General features: G+C 38.3%; 1 protein-coding gene across 2 annotated transcripts in view; it reads left to right on the top strand.

Annotated features, from left to right (window-relative positions):
- Positions 1 to 19,739, top strand: part of COL19A1 (collagen type XIX alpha 1 chain) — a 331,016-nt gene that overhangs the window by 223,283 nt on the left and 87,994 nt on the right. For both annotated transcript variants that reach the window (XM_015136650.3, XM_015136652.3), the window contains exon 17: positions 14,038 to 14,100. In XM_015136650.3, the coding sequence (XP_014992136.3) occupies positions 14,038 to 14,100 (63 nt within the window). The remainder of the gene's footprint in view (positions 1 to 14,037; positions 14,101 to 19,739) is intronic.

Raw genomic sequence — 19,739 nt, 5'->3', positions numbered from 1 at the left:
CACATTAATTTTAAAATGTGTTATTATTTCTTTCTGTTACAGGCAAGGCTTTTTATTTTCTTTCATTTTTTTTTCTTCTGGTATTGTTTTTATGCATTGTTTCATTATTGCAGTATGAGAATTGAGCAGTGGGCTCCATTTGTCACTTTTGTGTGCATAGCAATTTAGGTTGAAAGCAGAAATTCAAAAAAGTGTGTAACATGGGGCAGCAGCTCCATCTACTGTTTCCGTTGGAAAAGCTGTAGTCAAAGAATGACTATAGCTCTTTGAAGGATGTCAGGGGAGTGGAAATTTTTCGATGTTTGAAGTTTATTATAAATCCATATGATTTTTTAAAAATTATTTTGAGGCTTTTGTTGCATTTATGCTTACCTTGAAATTTAAATATAAATGCTATTTCATCAGCAGTCATTTTCAATGTCAACTTGATGCTCTTTTGAGGTGAAAATCCATACCTACTTCATTGATCTCTGAAATGCCCTTCTGTTATACAATACCAATAAAACTCTGCAGTATTAATTTTGTAGGAGCTTACTCCAATAAAATGTATGCTGCTTTTCTAAAACAAGTCTGATTTAAAACATGTACATTCTTGTTTCTATTTTAATTTTAACTTCAGTGTAGAACTTCTTCTACCTTTAAAGCATGAATCATTACACAGTCCTGAAAGTTACAATTAAACTAATTGTAAATTAAATTAATCAGTTTGCACAGTTAAAAGAGTAAATTTAGGGTGTAAAATTTAATTCATTTACTAAACACTTATGGGCTATTGACCATGTATTAATCACTATTACAAACATTGAATATACAGTGGTTAAAAACACAAAGCAACAACAAACTACAGATAAGGTCTCTACCTTTCTTTATAACTTACTCTCTGTGGTAAGGCAGTACACCAATGGTTAATAAGCAGTTAAATAAATAGACAAAACAATTTCGGTTTAGAGTGAAGTGCTATGGGGGAAACAAACTGGGTAATGTGATAATGATTTGGAAGGAGGAAATGTTCTCATTACCATCTCATTGAGGTGGTCCAGGGAGGTGTCTCTGAGCAGAAGACATTCCTTGAGAAGGAGCTGGCCATGTGAGGGCCAGAGCAAGAACTTTCTAAACAGAAATATCAGGACTTGCAAAGGGCTTCAGGTGGGGAAAAGCTTGATGTATTCAATAAACAATAAAGGAGCTGAGAAAAGAATAGTGCCAGAAAAGATTTGGGAGCTGAATGGCTTCATCACATGGGGCCTTCTAAGAATAGAAGAGAAGGGTTGGCAGGGAGGGCAGCTGGAGAGATACAAGTAGCCATGAAATAACCAGTTATATCTCCCTTTTGTAAGTGTGTTGTGTGTGTGTGTGTGTGTGTCTGCAGTGGTTTTATTTTTTTATGTGATGAAATTACTGTTCCTACTGATTCAAATAAATTATTGAAGGTAATATTATTTTTAGCCCATTATCTTTAGTCTTTGAGTAGATAGGAAATAGGCTTGTTTGCTGAGAGAAAACAAGAAAATTGACAAAGGTATGATTGTAGCCCATTTAATTTCAGTCTTGACTGAATCCACTGGATATCACATTGGTCATTAGAGATGGAGAATTTCATCACATCTAAGTCTTTTCTTTTTCCCCACAGCAAAATCTGATGTTTCCTTTCTGTTAGGCTATAGGTTAAGCCAGTTGAACAGTTGTGGCAATGAAAATACATGCCCTCAAAACACCATAGGACTAAGTGCCTTCCAGCACTTGTGCCCCGTTATCCATCACTATTCTCAACTTGAGTATCTTCCGTCTCCAACTTTATTTACTATGTACTGAAAACTGAAAGTGCAAAATTATTATTTCCAGTATATAGCAAGATCCACCTCTAAAACAATTTAGTGTCCCGAAACACATTTTTGGACTGCTGAATAAAGCAGATGACAGAAACTGTGTCAAACATTTGATTACTTGTTAAAATACCCTCAAAATACCTTGAATGTGACTACATGCATTTTGAAGCTCATCATGTATCAATAGGAATCCAATTCAAATTCTTAACATCCCTTCTAGAAGCTTTGAACTGATCAGGGCTTTGTCATGTTTCTCAGTTTTCCTTTCAGCAAGAGAACCACAATCTCTTCTGTCTATTAAATGACTAAAGTCTGTGCAATGTAATATCTTCAGAGAAAATGAACCTAACAGTTTGAGTCAATGGGAATAGGAATTTCATTTCTTAAAAAAAAGTAAGATGACACTTTCTCAGATTTAAAAATATAGACACATAAGACCTATAAAATGGAGACATGGCTAATCATGTTTATTGCCACTTGTCCCTCATGGGGGTAATGGTCCCAGACAAAACAGCTGTTCCCAACATTGCTAAAATTCCAGTGTCACCTTGTGTGACCACAGAATACGTAGACATGCATGTGAGGCAGCTGGGGGTATCAGGTTGAGATTTTGAAAACTAGCTCTCAAGTTTCATTTTCTAATTATTTCTCTTTTCCTCTCCCTATGGACAGTAGCAGGACATTATTACTCACTTTCCGAGTTCCTATGTTTTTTACTAATAGTGGTAACATACATTATGGTTGAAAAGAATATTATATTTGTACAGTCACTGACTGCCTGTTTCATCTTGTGTTATGTTCTTGAAACCCACTATTAAGACATCTGGACTGACATGTGTTATTTACAGCAATGGTGAGACAGAATATTTGAAATCCTTGATCTGTGGTCACCAAACTTGTAATTAGTTGTGATAGTGCCTGGATTAAACATCATTTCTTTGTGTCGGGTAAACATTAAGATTTGAGAAGTCAAAGGCCAATCAGATTTATTAGAACCTTAATTTGCAGAAAGGGAGATTTGTCTCCTAAATAATCTTATAGTTTGCATTTGATGACATGGTTTCCAAGAGGATCTCCATACTGTATTTAATTTTACTGCTGTATAACTTTGCAAGGTAGGCAAGAAGAGATTTTTTTCATTCAATAAGAAAATTCTAGGTCCTGACGAATAAGGGGCTCAGCTCAATTTGTGCAGTCGGTTTTCTCTGCAGATCAGTAACTATAGCTTAGTATGATCAGAGGAAAGACTGAAGGAAATTATGTAACCAGAGAAGCAACAAGTTTTCAGCATTGTCTATGGGACCTAAAACATGGAAGAAAAGTTGGCAGAAAATAAGATTTGAAGAGTCTTCAGCTATGTCTGTAATGAATTCATGAAAAAGTAAAAATACCCAAAGCAAATATGGCAAAATTGTTAATATTTGACAACACAGGATTGTGGACTCATTGGAATTTATATTATTTTTGGTACTTTTCAGCATGCTTAGAATAGTTCAAATTCATTTTAAGAAACAGGAAAAACATTCTATGGAATTAGTAACAGTGCATATCACTGATTACTTCTTCACTGGCTGATATCATCAGTATCTTCTCCTTTGACTGAAATCCTTTGTGGAATGGGGCCACGTGTTTTAAAACTAAAATTATTAACTATTTTTTTAGAACGTTCGTGAGCACACTCTCTATAACCATGGGGTTCAGTTGAGCCAAGAATTGTCATTTGTAGATTTATCATTAGTACAACCTAGAGATAAGGGAGAAATCTTAACATCACACATTTGAGTTGAAAGTGAAGACCACAATCGCCCAATTATTCCAGAGCTGTCCAGAATGTCCCCAGCTATTTGAGTTGCACACTCGCTCTTGGCCTCTATGTAACTTGGCAGTGTATAAGCCAGTGCCACCAGCCTGGTTATCTTAAGTCCCAGCAGTGTGCCTTGCAACTTGCATTTTCTCAACTCAGGAAGAGGTGTCATTCTACCAACACTTTTGAAGAGAATGAATGTTATCACCTAATTACAGTAAATGGAAACTCAAAGCATTCATAGGTGCAGACTGCCTGTGGGGTCCATGTAAGCCAACTTTCCTCCAGATTTTGGTGGCATATTGAAAAATTCCTGAGGTCAGACAAGGGGATGGAGGCACAGTTGTTCCTAAGGTATGATTTTTGTTGGTGGTGATCTTTTGAGGACACCACTGGATACAAATAATTTGTTTCACACATTCCCCTCCTTGCTAGTTTTCGTGCCCCTGTGGCTTTTATCACCTTGTACTGGGTCATTGATGTTGCATCTGTGGGTGGCAAGGCACTCTAAAGATTCCTGCTGCTCCTTATATTGCAGGACACTGACAAATAATAGTTTTCCTTTTTTAGGACATACTGAGGAAAGATGAGTATGAAACATTTTATGGATGGATAAGCAGAATGGCAGCATTAGGGGAGGAATCATTTTTTTTTTCTAACTATCATGCCATAGAAATCAGTCAAAATGTCCCACTCTATCAATAAGGCAGTGGGCTTTATACCAATTAGGTTGATATCTGGGGAAATAAGCACCTTTAAAGATATTTTTTTCTGCCTTGGGAAGCAAAGTGTTAAAAAGCGTGCAAGCTTCCTAGCATAATTTAGAAAATCTGCTTTTATGAAATGGGTTAATTATACCCATTGAATGCGTTCACTGTCACAGTCTCATCCTCCCACTTCTGTTCCAAAATGACAAGTGAAACCAGGGACTGTGCAATTTTGGAAAACAATCAGATCACATATTGAGTATTTTGCTTATTCATACAACCATAAACGGCCTATGCTTGAGTTCCCTCAATTACACAGCTCAGTATGCAGGCCAGAAGCAGACAAGCCCAGCTCAAGTGAGCACTTTCCTGGAATACACGAGGGAATGAGTTTGAAAAATGTCCAAAGTGGCAGATGTGAAAAATTCTCATTCAAGATCGAGCTGCCTTTGCTGCAATCCTTCACCTGTTAATCGCACTGCCTCTGAACTTGTGAACCAGGGATGCTAGCGATATCTGAGACTGAGACACTTAGGAGCTATAGATCTTTCAAGGTATGGTGCCAGTATATGCCAAGGTGGGGGAAAAACTAGTGATACAAGACAAGATCATGGATCACAGCACTGCTCAGAATTTTCAGACATTCACCAAGAATAAGCATGTCACTGCCAGCTTCCAACTAAACTGTTATTATCTTTTGTAGGGGAAATTCCCAAAAGATGTCCTTGATGAATGCTTAAACCATTGTACTGTATCACTTAAATTCTTCAGACTACTGCAATGCTAATACACAATCTCTCTTCCACAACAGAATACAATGGCACTATTGTAGTCTTAAGTGAAGGATATTTCATTTTGCCTGAGTGTGACAACTTTCCCACAACTGTTCTCCACTGCAATTTCATGCTCATTGGAGTTTCTGTGCACCAAAATCATCCCCAAGCAATATACTCTCTTAATTCACTGGTATTTTTCCACCTCCTTTGTTTATATTTATTTTTTCTTTTCTTCCACCATCTTATAAGTGCTAAGGTTCCTTAGCCTTCATTTGGCGTTATTGAAACCTCAAAAGTTATTTAAGATGTTGGTTGAGATTGCTGACTTCCTTCCTTTTCCTTCTCAGCCTAACGCTGCTCGTTTCTTTCTCCTGCTCTTGTTCTAATAGAAGCCCTCCATGATTTTGAACTTCCCTGTGTCTCCGTGTTGTTCCTCTCTTTTATCCTTATCCTCCTCCCATTCTGGTCACTTTCCTCTTGACTCTACTTGTCATCCAAGTCTTTTTTTTTTTTTTGAGATGGAGTCTTTCTCTGTCTTTCAGGCTGAAGTGCAGTGGTGTGATATCAGCTAACTGCAACCTCCGCCTCCCAAGTTCAAGCAATTCTCCTGCCTCAGCCTCCAGAGTAGCTGGGACTACAGGCACACGCTACCATGCCCTGCTAATTTTTTGTATTTTAGTAGAGACAGGGTTTCACCATGTTGCCCAGGCTGGCCTCAAACTCCTGAGCTCAAGCAATCTGCCTGTCTCGGCCTCCCAAAGTGCTAGCATTGCAGGTGTGAGCCACTGTGCCCGGCCCTTTCAAAAGGCATATCTATACCAAGTCTCAGACCCTTCTTTGCTTGGCCCTTAGTGATTATGTATCTCATTAATCCTGTGGTCTTTCACCACACAATGCCCTGCTCGATTTTTTAAAAACCAGCTTTAAGATGATTGGTATTTTATCTTCCCATCATCCTTCTCACTGTGAGGTGGTTTAAAGGAAAGAGTTAAAAGATCAAGGCCGTGGGGTCAGACAGACCTGAGTTGAAACCTAGCTCTTGTCTACTATTTATATGATCTTGAGTCCGATATTTAGTCTTTTGTTATGTGTAAAATAAGGAAACACCACCTCACTGGATTGCTGTAAGAGCTAAATGCAATAATGTATGTACCTGCCACACAGTTGTCACTTTCAAATGGTAACTATTGTTATCTATTAATATTTTTGTTATCATTTTCCTCATTTAATCATTATTTGCCATATTCTCATCGTTTCTGTCTTTCTTTCCCAGGATTTAGGACCTACCGTTTCCAAGGCAAAAGGGTTATTTTTTCTCTTTTATTATCACCTGCACGTAAATTTTTCTTCTATCTGCTTTGCTCCCCTCCTTCCTATTTTCCTCTGTTAAAGTATTTATAGAGAAACTTCATCCATCTAAGAATGTTGGCCTAAATATATTCATATACATATTCATCATCTGGAAAAACTCATTAGATTCTATTTTCAATGTGAACAAACGCACTTGAAAACATCTCTTTTAAATTGAGAGCATTCAAGTTGCATAACTGTATTCTTTTGTGTTGACCAGTGAATGAAACAGATCCTTCAGATTAGCACTGAAACATGAATTTTCCCTGAGCTTATTTCCATTTGAGTCCCCACCACTTACAATCCAAATTAACCTGAAGACTTGGCTCACAAGTCATTTCTCAAAGCCTCTTTCCAGAAAGTTAAAGCCCCTTTCCAGAAAGTTAAAGCCCCTTTCCAGAAAGTTAAAGCCCCTTTCCAGAAAGTTAAAGCCCTCAGCCTAATGGTGGTGGAGGCAGAGACGTAGTCTGCAGAGTCCCCGGCCACCCTTTCCTCCTTGGTGCTATCTTCTTCTGTCCTTAGCCCGCAAGGGCCATCCCTTTATTCTTCTCCTTTTCTGTCCTACCCACCTTGCTCTTGGGAAAAATGTAATGAACAATTCACATGAATCTATTAGAATGGAATGATTTTGGACTTGGTTCAACCATTCGTGTGGTTTGGGGAAAAATCTCTTGGTTTTCCCATCTGTTAAATGGAAAATATAATAGTACCCACTTCAGTTGGTTATTATAAGAATCAAATAAGATAATGCATTTTACAGTCACATTACCCTACCACCCAAGAAAATATAAGTGAAAATACTTTTAGAGTTATCCAGAGTTGTGAAAACATGAACCATTAGTATTATATCTCCTAGGAACATTTGTATTTGATCTGGCAATAAAACTTAACACCAAAAAAAAATAATAATAATAAGACTTGCTTTAGGACATTTTGGGCATAGCCTGGAGAGTAGGCAAGATATTTGAAGGAAAAAGACCTCCTCCCAGGAACCTTTGCATTTTACCTATATCTGGCCCGCCCATGTTCCCTAGGGTGACCCAGTTAAACCCAAGTATGTGAGCTTGAGGTCTTTATATTGAAATATAAAAATAGTATAAATACTCACTGAATCTGCTCTTGGCTTTAGGAATCACATTTTGTAGTTCAAGAGTTTCTACTAACTGTTGTGTTTTGTTTTTTGGTGTTTTGTTTTTCTTTTTGGTAGGGAGGAGGTGTTGGCATCCCTTTAATCACTAAAAATTCATAGCAGAAGCATTCTCAGAAAAAAAAAATCCATTACAATTATAACTGCTTAATTTATGTAATTAAACCCCACACTGAAAAAAAGTTTCCTTTTGAGCAAATATTAAGACAGAGAAGGATGGGTAGTTTTTTTAAAAAAAGAAATTGAGTTCTCAAATATTTTCTATCTGAAAAGCGTTATTGGTTTTTTGCCAGAGTTACTTTATAACTTTATATGTTGTAATTCTGGTCCAAAAATCCATCAATGAGCTCTTTTCTACTTAACTGGAGCTCACTATAGCTATGCTTTCAATTAAGTAGCCACATTCTTAGGTTAATCTAAATCTTTTGATATTGTCTTCTATAAATTTGGAAGCAGCAGCCCTTTGCTCTGTTTGATACCATATCTAACTAAAAGGAAAACCAACAAGCAAAAACTTGGCTTTCTCCACAGACTTTTTCTTATAAAAGCAATGATTCTACCGAATTCAACAAACATTTGGTGCTGGTGACGGGGGAGAGATACTGCAGACTGTACTGTAATGAGGTTAAAAGGCTCAAGCCTGTAATCCCAGCACTTTGGGATGCCGAGGCGGGTGGATCACGAGGTCAGGAGATCGAGACCATCCTGGCTAACACAGTGAAACGCCGTCTCTAAACTCTAAACCCCGTCTCTAAACGTTTTCTAAACTAAAAATACAAAAAAATTAGCCAGGTGTGGCGGTGGGCGCCTGTAGTCCCAGCTACTCGGGAGGCTGAGGCAGGAGAATGGCGTGAACCCAGGAGGTGGAGCTTGCAGTGAGCCAAGATGGTGCCACTGCACTCCAACCTGGGCAACAGAGCAAGACTCCGTCTCAAAAAAAAAAAAAAGAAAAAAAAAAGAAAGGATGAAAACTCCTTGCCCTCACAAAGTTTTTGTTGCAACTGGGAATAGAAACATGTACATAAGCCACTATACTCAATGTAAATGTGCTTTACTAAGTTATGTATAATGTGTTATAGACGGAAACATAAATGAGAGAAAAACTCATTTGACATTACCTTTTCCAACCATTATTATTGCTTCATCTCACCATTCCTGTGTCTGAATTTAGGCTTCCTAATGACTGCTTTATTTTTTTTCTTGAATACAAAGGGAAAAATAATTACTGATCTCTACTTTTTTACAAGCCATTAGAACACTGGAAACGTTTCTTGAAAATTAGTCCAAAGGACTTTCCAACAAGCATTCTATCTGTTCTTACAGAAAAGCTATTTTTTAGCACTTTTGAAGAGCGTTGGTTAGTACAACTTCCTTCACAGAGGTTTTTGGTATTTCAAAGATTGTTCTTGAATTTAATTGAAAACCCACAGGGCCAAAAGCAGTTGTATGTAACCTGAAAATATGTATTTTTGAATCCTGAAAAATGCTTCCAATAGGAGACTGAAGAGCTATGGTGCATAAGTGGCATCCAGATGGCTCAGGGAGACTCAGTCAACAGAGATGAAGAGGTACAGGGTACTTTCAGAGATAAGGGAGAAAGGAAAAGAGTTCAGGATTGAGGATCAGAAAGTGAGCAGGGGATTTGACTAAGGAGCCACAGAGACCCTGATTCACAGTGTGCAGGCTGTGCTGAAGCCGGATCAGAAGGCTCAAGCTCTGACTTGAACAGACAGCTTATGGCAAAGAACAATGAGGGAAAAAAAGGCAAAAATATTGCTCTTTAAGCTGAGCATACCTGGTGAATTGGCTAAAAAGTGAAAATGCAGCTAAGACTAGGACTAAGGATTATGGTTTTTAACAGAGAACTCTTCCCAACTTCTAAACTTTGGGAATGTGCAGCCAAAACTGAAATCTACTAAGGGAATGATAATGCAAATAGCTCATCATTTTTACACTATGCGTCTGACAAGTCCGGTGGCAGACATCATGGTATTTCTGTTTTCCACCTCCAGCAAGATTTAAGCCAAAAACTATTTAAAAGCTGCTAGAACTATTGCTGAGAGTATATACTTCCCAAATTGAATATAGCTTTAATTCACTTTATCACACCTGCTGTAGTTCTTTGCAGTAAGAAACGACATCAGGATCTCTATCCACACCCAGTTTATAGGCCTCTCAGATAATTATGAATCAGTACAGTTGGGTTCTGAACAGTTGTTTCTCCCTGGAGTTCATTAGCATTTTTTAGCTGCTCTGTAATTGTATACTCACCACATTAATCCAGATGTCCTATATCTCCCAATCCCATACAAATAGAGTAAAGCAAATCTCCATAAAAGATAGACATTGTATAGCCATGACTTGTGTCCAACTATGTTGCGGGACACTATTATAAGCAAGATATTGGGACATTTTTCCTTTCCATAAATCTTTAACCACTTTTCCTAGTAGAGCTCCTAAGAGCATTAGCCAAGGCTGACATACCCTCTGCAGTTGGCCTCTCTTCACCACTGGGCCTGGGTCATCTGAGTGTCTTTTGATGGGTCCTTGTAAATGCAAACCTTAGGGAAAGGATTCTGTCAACTGCCCTAGAGCATCTACAACACCATGTGATGCCGAGAGATCTGTCACTTACCACAAGTCTTTAACTTCTTTCTTGGAGTTAACAGTCTGCAAGATAGACAACTCTTGCTAAACTTGGAAACAACTCCTTGAATCTTCTCCAGCCATGTTTCCTACCAGAATAGAAGATAGAAAAATAGCACATTTCTTGGAATGTGGCTGGTAGGATAGCCACCAATTCTGAAACCCCAAGGTTGTTTTCCAATTGTAAACAGAGTTGCTTTTGCCATTTAAATGCATAGAGCTTATTTATGACCACTATTTTTGACAGCTTTAGAGCAACCAAGTGAGACACTGCCTCACTGTCTATAGTCAGAGTAGAGGGGGACTTCCAGAAGACTCTAATTGGTGCCTCTTTCCAGTCTCTGAAGAGTTCCTTTGGACCACTAGGAGAGTTTGTATAAAGTATTGCCCGCAGGGTAGACTGTTGGCTGTAAATTTCTGTTACATTAAACTTGGAATTCATGGTACCCAAACTCTCCCAGTGACTAAAAAAGTGAGAAAGAAAGTGTCATCATAAATGCTTATGTTGAGATTAAGTGGTAGAACCTAAAACTGCAAATCAAACCCATTTTGAGTACTACTTTGGAGATAAGACATTTTGTGACAAAAACAGAACATATGAAAATGTAGAAGTAATTGTTATGGGTTTATTAATCTTGTGGATATTTGAATGATAATGTTCAACCTTTTCTGTAGCCTCATTGCTCTTGGAATTGTTTTTAGTGAGTCGTGCCCTTGCCTTTGTTTTTAGAGGGAGCAGCTGTACTGAGCCACGCATGTTCTCCCACTCCACCCCCAGTGGTAAGCTCAGCAGCAGCCAGATCAGGATCCTGAATGAGAAGTATATACTTTGCTTATGAAATACAGCTATCCTCTGTTTGCAGATGACCAGTCTGTAAAGGATCATATCCCATTTCATCCAATTTTTTACAAATCATTATCGTTCTATTGTTTTTACTGTTCTCATTTACACTGCTACCTGTTTTATGCTATGCAAACCCTACCACACATTTGCTTTCCTGCTTCTTTTCCTTACTGCCTCCCAGAACCTTTTGGGAGACCACACTTCTTGTATCTCAGACCACCTGCTCTCCCACCCTCTACAAACAAATATAGGATACATTTGAATACAGTCACAGACTAGGAGAAATGTTTTGTAATATTCAGGGACAATCTCCCTAACATGGGTTAAGACACTGTATGAACACAGATGGGAGATACAAGGAGACGATAAAGGGGCCTCTCTCAACTACACGGTAGGGCTACAGTGAAAGGTAATGTGCTTACTTTCTCACCTCCTGCACCAAGCACAGTGCAGGAGTGTGGTACTTGGCAGAAGTGCTATGTACAAGTTTTGTTGATTTTTTTTCAATTTCAGTAAACAGAACATAGAAGAGTGATCACCCAGTGTTCTCTAGGGTACACACATCATCATGATAAGAAAATTACTGCAACAGTGATTTTTTGCCTAGTTTGCCTTTAAGTTAAGACAGTAGAGTAGACAAGAGCTGGCTTTGGGCCCAACGCTGAAGTTAAGTATTAGCCCTACCACTTGCCAGCGGTGTGACCTTGGACCAGTTAAACATTTCCAACCCTCATTTTCTTTATCTTTGAATCAGAGAGAATGATGGGACATTCCTCATGTGTCCTAGTAAGGACTAAATTAGTTAACTCCTGCTGTAATGCCTGGCACATAATAAGCACTATATAAATGTTTGCTATTGGTCAGGCCCGCTGGCTCACGCCTGTAATCCCAGCACTTTGGGAGGCCAAGGCAGGTGGATCACTTGAGGTCAGGAGTTCGAGACCAGCCTGGCCAACATGGTGAAACCCTACCTCTACTAAAAATGCAAAACTTAGCCAGGCATGGTAGCACATGCCTGTAGTCTCAGCTACTTGGGAGACTAAGGCACGAGAATCCCTTGAACCTGGGAGGCAGAGGTTGCAGTGAGCTGAGATCGTGTCACTGCACTCCAACCTGGGTGACAGAGTGAGACTCTGTCTCAAAAAAAAAAAAACAACAAAAAAGTTTGCTATTATTATTTCACTGATTCTGCTACTCTATTTGGGAGACTGTATTATTAATTGTTATGCTATATTTAAGAGCTGTAATAATTAAGACTCTCTCTTTTAACTAGATTGAATATGTATGAAGTTAAATTTACCTACTCCATCACTGTTCTTTGATCGAATCAACCTTGTCATCAACACACATTCACCGAATGCCTACTATACATATACTCCTAAGCCACCTGTTAATGCTACTACATATCGTGTCTAAAATTCCTCCTTGCCTCATTATATATTTGCAGAAGGATCAATATGTATGGAACCTCATGTCTCCTGACTTTCAAGAATAAGATCTTAACTTGCATGTTCTCGGCTAGATACTTTGTGTAACAACCCCCACCCCCAAATCAATGATTGCTTTCTTCATTACTTCCTCTAACTGACCTAGAATTCTTTACACAATGCTGGCTGATGAAAAGTTTCATGAAAAATATATAATGCCATAAGAATTCTCTTCTTACAATAGCTCCGTTATTGTTTCAGCAAGGTAACAGCATCGTTTGTCTTTCCAATCATAGGCAACACCATTACTCCTGAGGCCCATTATTTTCTCAAGAATTATACCAACCTGCTTCTAAGTATCCATCACCTCATTCTTGTGCCCTTTATGTTTAGTGGCACAATGCAAAGGTTTCATATTAGAAGAGATCTTCAGTCACAAGCTGCTCATAAGAAACACCTGATGTAAATGTTAACCAGCATTAATCTTTTCTGTATACCTAAGGTGTTACCTGTATCAGTGAGTGCAGCTAACGATTGCTTCTTAAAATTTGTCTCCACTTTTTAAAGCTTTCATTCCCTTTGAAAAATAATAATCTTTGTATAATGGCGCTGTTTGATTTTGGCTAATCATCTTCCTTCTAGGTCTTATCTTCTAAGGTAACATGTTAAAAACTTGGTCTCTATAATATTTTCTCTCCTCCTAGCTTTTGAGGTCTGGATGAAATATGCAATCTCTTTTCTGAGACAGTTGAACCTATTTGACTTGAATTACTTAATCTAAAATAATGCTAACCTTTGTGGTTTTTATGGCTCTCACCCCAAAATGTAATCCCTGAAAAACCTGGAAAAGTCTTCTCTTCCTTTCTTCCTAGAAGCCTTAGAGACAGCCAAATGTCTTTGCTTCTTTCCTATCCACTCCAAGCCCAGCATAGTGCTTACTGAATTATTTCCAGGTCAACTGAAAACTATCAATATTTAAATTTCTTAAGTCTGAGATTTTATAGCAGACATCTTTTTTTCTGGCCCAAAAGTCCATGTGCATCCCATTTTCATACAACTAATTTTAAAAAGTAAAGCAATAGAAAAACATTTTCCCCATATTTACTAAGTTAATAGCATGTGGGAACACACAGTCCTATAGTACATTGATCAAAATCCTGTGAGAAGTGCCAAAAATAAACTGAAGAGCTATAACCTCTTCTCTGGGAGGGTCTTATGGGTATAATTCCTTTTAATAAAGAATATGCTGATGGCTGACCTTCTGGTAAAATGTTACATGCTCCCACTTAGGACCTCTTTTTGGATTCATGCAGGATTTAACCTAGAAATATCTTAGGAGCCTGATGATAAGTTAATGCCCATGTATTTCTCTATTAATCAGAATATTTGACTAAATAGATACTTCCTTTTTCTTCACTATATGATTTCAAGAGTTCTTAGATATATTATTTAAATATGCATTGTTTTGGTAAATGTGTATATATTTGTCTTTGATTTGTTTATAATACAGGGACCTCCTGGAATACAAGGAATACACCAGACTCTTGGTGGATATTATAACAAGGATAACAAGGTATGGCTTCTTTTTTCCCATAATTTATAATACATAGAAATTTTATGTGATTGTATTTTTGAAAAAAAGTATTAATTCCTAACTTCTCAGACTTTTATACATGATCACATGCATTTAAACATCTTTCCATGCTGAAAGCTATGTTTTCAAAAACAAAAATAAAAAAGTATTTTGCTCAGTATCTTACAGATCTAGGATTTTATCCTAGTAAGTGTTTTAAAAATTTTGTTCAAAGTTTGTTAATGCAAAACATGGTGTTCTGCCATTGATAATATCATAGATCTAGCCTCTCTGAGGGCAGAAAGAAATTATTTGATACTTCGAAGCTCTGGGTAGCACAACAGGTGACAGACTTCTTATCAAAACCAATAGGTGCGGCACCAAAATCTCAAGCAAATATTTGCATACTACAGTTCAAGAATGAGAGTCCCCACCTTTCAGGGGGAACTACGTTTAATTTCCCCAAGGTTTTATTAAATCACATTTGGGATAGGTAGAATGCTGACATGGAAGCTCCCAAATGGCAAAAGCAAGAGAGTTTTGTTCCAGATTCTACAAGGAGCACAACAGAGTGGCAGCCAAGAGAAGATCTAGGTGAGATCATTGATTGAGTCATCATTCAATGCCAAATATTTGCGGTCTGATCACTTTGTGTGAGGCATTCTGTCCACTAATTAGGATACCTTGTATACATAATGGTTCATCATTGATTTCTTGCACCACAGGAAGAATTGGAGACACTTCCCTTTATGTCTTTCTTTCCTATGTTCTTACTTTCCCTTCCTGTAATTTTTTCTGAGTTTTTACTCCTCTATGTTTAGAAATCCCAAAGAGACACTATATGCCAAAAAAATGTGTTAAATGGCTAGCTAACTAATTATAAAATCCAGTTTCTCTTTCATCAGAACAAGGTCAACATAAAGACTTAGATAATTTATGGTTGACAAATTTAAAATCAAATGTGAAAAGTTTTTTATACCTTATAAATTTGATAGTGATGCTATTTTAAATTCCTTCATTTATTTAGGTTTTCCAGGGAGTATTATATTAGGAGGAATGTTTGGGATATATTTCATGTTTCTTTATTAGACATTTCTTTAATAGAACTGTACTAGCTTTTTCAAAATATTAAGGCTTAGCACAAGTGGAAAAAAGAATGCTGAAGCATGTTTAAATTTAATCAATTTAATGACACCTATAATGACACCTGCTGTTATAAAATAGGATTTATCATAAATGCTTCAAAATAATGAGAATAAGTTGGCTCTAATGACACAGTGTCAGCTAGAAAAACTTAAAGAACACACTGTATTACTATCGCCCTTGGTATAAAATATACCGAGTTGCTACTCAGCTACTTAAATATTTGCTATCCCTTGCAAAACTTTTAAAGCTCTCATCTTTACAGGTCTCCCAATAGTACTTCTCTATACAGTTTGTCTTGCTGATGAGTCAGTTTTCCCTTAAATGAAGATATATAGAGCATTTATATTTTAGAGCCTAAAGTTGAGAATGTAAATTTTTAAACTTTAAGGTTATATTTCAAAAAAAACTGGGGGCTGACCAGAGCAACGGAGTGGAAAATCTTGCTAGTAACAAACCAGTACTTTGAACTTATTTATTAACTCACCTGAAAGAACCCGTTACTCTTATTGCCATTACAGAATAGAGGCTCACAGGTATTTAGTCCACATGTTCTTTAAATGTGACTTTAAAGCTGGAGTACAACTGGGTAAAGAGAAGAGAGTATAGCTGTTATCCCAAATGATGCATTGTAACCATTTAGCATTAGAGGCTTTAGATCCATCTGTGAATTAAGGGAAGATAGCTTACCAAACACTTTATTCTGTTTCCTTTCAGAGTAGTTAGAGCTCTTACACCAAGGCCCCACTGGGAAGGATGGAGGTAGCGGGACCCACCTTCCCAGCGCCCACACTGCCCCATGCTTCTGTATTGTAACCACCTCCTCCTCGCCCTCAGCTTCACAAAGGAAAAGCCAGATGTGCTGTGATTAGCACGATGCATGTCTTCCATTGGCATTGTCTCCACCACCTACCCCTGTCTGTTTTTGGACACTGAGGTTGTTTCATTTTGCAATTTGTAGCGTGTCTGATGGTCTGACTGTAGCAAATAAGCACAGAGAGAAGCGGGGCCTAAGTGAAATCTTCCTAAGGATTAAATAATGGACCATGTATTGAGACAGAGCAAGTGACACTCCAAGGTTAAAATAATCTTCCCTTTTAAATTGGCATTGATTTATGTGATGTCTGCACTGGAGCCCTGGATCTCAGCTCTTCAACTCACAGTGGCTTCAACAGTCACACAGCCCAAATTCTGCTCAAGCAACTACCCATGGGAGAATGAGTACCAGACTACTCATAAACTGCCCCTCCTCATTCCGAACTCAAAGAGCCCATGGTTCATTTTCTGGTCCCAGGATGCTCACTTCCCCTCTGGCTCCCATATAGGAACTGATCTTTTCCTCTACTATTTTCCTCATGTCATCTGGAGGGAGAAGCTCAGGTATAAGAAACCCTCTCTCCTCACAGCACAAATCAAAAAAGGGATGAAGGAAAAAAAAGCAAATGAGGAAGAAAGAAAGAGCAAATGAGGAATAGAGAGACAGCCTAAGGAGTGAGGTCAGGAAGATGATATGAGTGTGTTTATGTGGATTTTTGCATGCCCACTTATGGATGCAAAGAATAAAAACTAGATTTCTCTCTCTACCACAAAAATAATATGCAAAACAGCTGCTCCCATTCTGTAAAATTGTTTGCAAAGAAGCAACAGTGCTGAGCATATTCTTCCCCTCAAGGAAAATCTGCTCATGATCCAGTAAACTGCACTTCATTGTTTCCAGCTCTGGGGGTTTTAATAAAAGTTTGATAGGCTCTGTCAACTACCGAAGCCACAGACCCACAGTTCCTTACTACACTTTAGATGGAGGAAAAAAACACATTTTATCTGCGGAGGCCAAGTACTGGCGGATTTTACATTTGATGTTGTTTTTAAAGATCCATATTGAAAATGCTGAGTTGTGTTATCTTACATCACCACACTCGGTCTCAGCTGTTGGAGATTGATGCTGTGCCTCCCAGCAACCAATTCTTGTATTCATTTCTCCAAATTGTTGATCCAAAAATAAAACCAATTTGCTAGCAAAATAATCTATTTTTCTTTTCACATATTAAATCATAACTTCACTTTAATATCCACAGACTAGAAAGGACAGAAAGCCTTTATCCAAAATCCAATATTCAAGGCCTTTCCAAGCAGTGAGTTAAACCCAATGATGGCATATAAAGTGAAGACTCCCTTGGAGACACTGCAGGCAACCTTTCTGAGCCCAGAAGATTGAGAAATAAAGTTTAGGTTCTAACTTCATCACTTTCCTTCCCTGTGCCCCAGGCTCCACTGGCTTTGAGGAACATTGTGGACAGACATATGGACTTTCAGATGTTGGTTTGATTACAGACAGCCTCCCAACTCACCTGAGTCTTCCCTTCCTTTCATGACCCTCCACACTTGTGGCTGGTGAAATGGTTTTTTGCAGTTAACTAAGAAGTTGGGCTTTGAGCCAGCCTTAGGCCTTATTTTCAAACGAGCACAGCTTTCCTAGCCCACATATTATGTTTTAACTTGCTACAGCTGCCACAACAAAATATCACAAACTGAGTGACCTAAACAACAGAAATATATCATCTCACGGTTCTGGAGGCCAGAAGTCAAGACGAAGGTGTTGGCAGGGCCATGTTATCTCCGAAGGCACTAGGGAGGAATGGCTTCCAGGTCTCTCTCCTAGCCTCTGGTCGTTCCTTGGCCATCTTCACGTAGTGTTCTCCCTGCGTGCATGTCTCCATAAAGTTTCCCTTTTTATAAGGACACAGTCTTATTGGATTAGGAGCCCAACCTACTCCAGCATGTCCTCATCTTAACTACTTATTACTAATTATTAATTACATCTGCAATGACCCTATTGGCAAATAAGTTCACATTCTGAAGTCCTGGGTGTTATAGTTTATACATATATATCGGAGTGGGAGGTACACAATTTCAACCTATAAAAAACAACCTGGTTTTTCTGAACTTTATGTCCTCTCATGCCTAGGATATTACAGCAAGTTCCCCAAAGGCTAACCCTGGGGATTTGTAATGACTCCATACCCTAGGAAGGAGTTCATATCCTTAGGTTCTTTTATTAGTTGAACAGTAGAAAATTGCTGATATTTTACTCTCTGGGGCCTATAAAAATGGTCATCTCATGTGGTTCAATCCATGATATATCCAGGTACATTCTCGTCTTTCCAGAGAAAATCCTCTTTAAGACTTTGAGTAGCTTGAGTGTTTTCACTTGCCTGACCATACGTTCCAAAGTTGCATTCACCATTCCCACACAGACCCGAGAGCAAGTGCTGACATCCCAGAATTCTTGAGATGGGCATGCAGATTAGCATCCTCATGCCACAACCCTCACCACATCACCACAAGAATTTTTAAATAAACACATTCAAAACTGTATTTGGAAGGCTTACAAGAACCCTTAACATGGCACCAAGACACAAAATAACCTAATAACCTAATACAATTAGAATAGCATCGGACGCAGAACCGCAGCTCCAGAAACACAAAGACTATGCCTCTTATGATTTTCACTAAGCAAGGCAATTGTCTGGTGCAGCTAGCTTGGAGATAGCAGGGAGAAGCAGCTCACATGTCAATGAATAAACGCTACTGAAGCTCGAGTTTGAATCTGCCTTGAGTATTATTAACCCAAGAGTGGAGAACAGCACTAAAGGCCACCAAGAGTCCTTGATTAGATGGATTTCTTGGTCTTGCTGTTGAGTGAAGCAAACATGGTGCTCTGATCAGCAATAAATGGCCCTGTTGTTTTTCTGGGTGTGAAAGCCATCAGAAAATCAAGATTTTAGAACAATAAAGCCTATTGATGGGACACTAGGAGTTGGTGCTACAGAGGCATTCCTTCATCCCAGCCACAGCATCTCTGATGCCCTGTAGGTTATTGGGGGTGAGGTGGGCTACACTAGAACATGCTCTCCCCAGAGGCCGTTTAGGTGCTTTCCTGCTCTGCAATCAAAGAGCATGGGGCCTTCCAAGCCAAAGACCATCTCCAGGCAAATCGTATCTCAGATGAAAGCATGTTCCAGTTTCCCAAAAAGGATCCTATCATAAGCATAGCCAGGGGGAGATGCTGATGTTTTGTGCTGACACCATGCTCAAATGACTAGTGTTTTTGAGACATCTCTAAGATTTATGTTTCTATGCAGGTTGCATCCAAGCAACCTGCCATTTTGTAACTGCTGGTTCTTTATAAACGTGTGTATATACCTTAGTGTTTCCATGCTTCATTTTCAAATACTGTTGGTTGTAATAATTTAGAACAAAATTTTGAGACTACAATTTTTATTTTCAATTTAGATATCACAGACCAAAGTTGACAGAAGAAAATGAGAGAATATCCATTACAAGACCAATAATAATATCAGTTATAAACTACTGACTTTTTATTGGAGCAGCAAAATAACATGGAAGGAATATTTAAAATACCAAACTGTAGCAATAGTGATCTGAATAGGTACCTCTGTATATTTTTGTTGTCTAAATATTTCTTGACCTTTTAG

This window comes from Macaca mulatta, chromosome 4 (genome assembly GCF_049350105.2).
Source record: "Macaca mulatta isolate MMU2019108-1 chromosome 4, T2T-MMU8v2.0, whole genome shotgun sequence".
In the NCBI taxonomy this organism is placed as follows: domain Eukaryota; kingdom Metazoa; phylum Chordata; class Mammalia; order Primates; family Cercopithecidae; genus Macaca; species Macaca mulatta.
The sequence above is the reverse complement of the archived record's forward strand: the minus strand, read 5'-3'. Positions and strand labels throughout refer to the sequence as shown.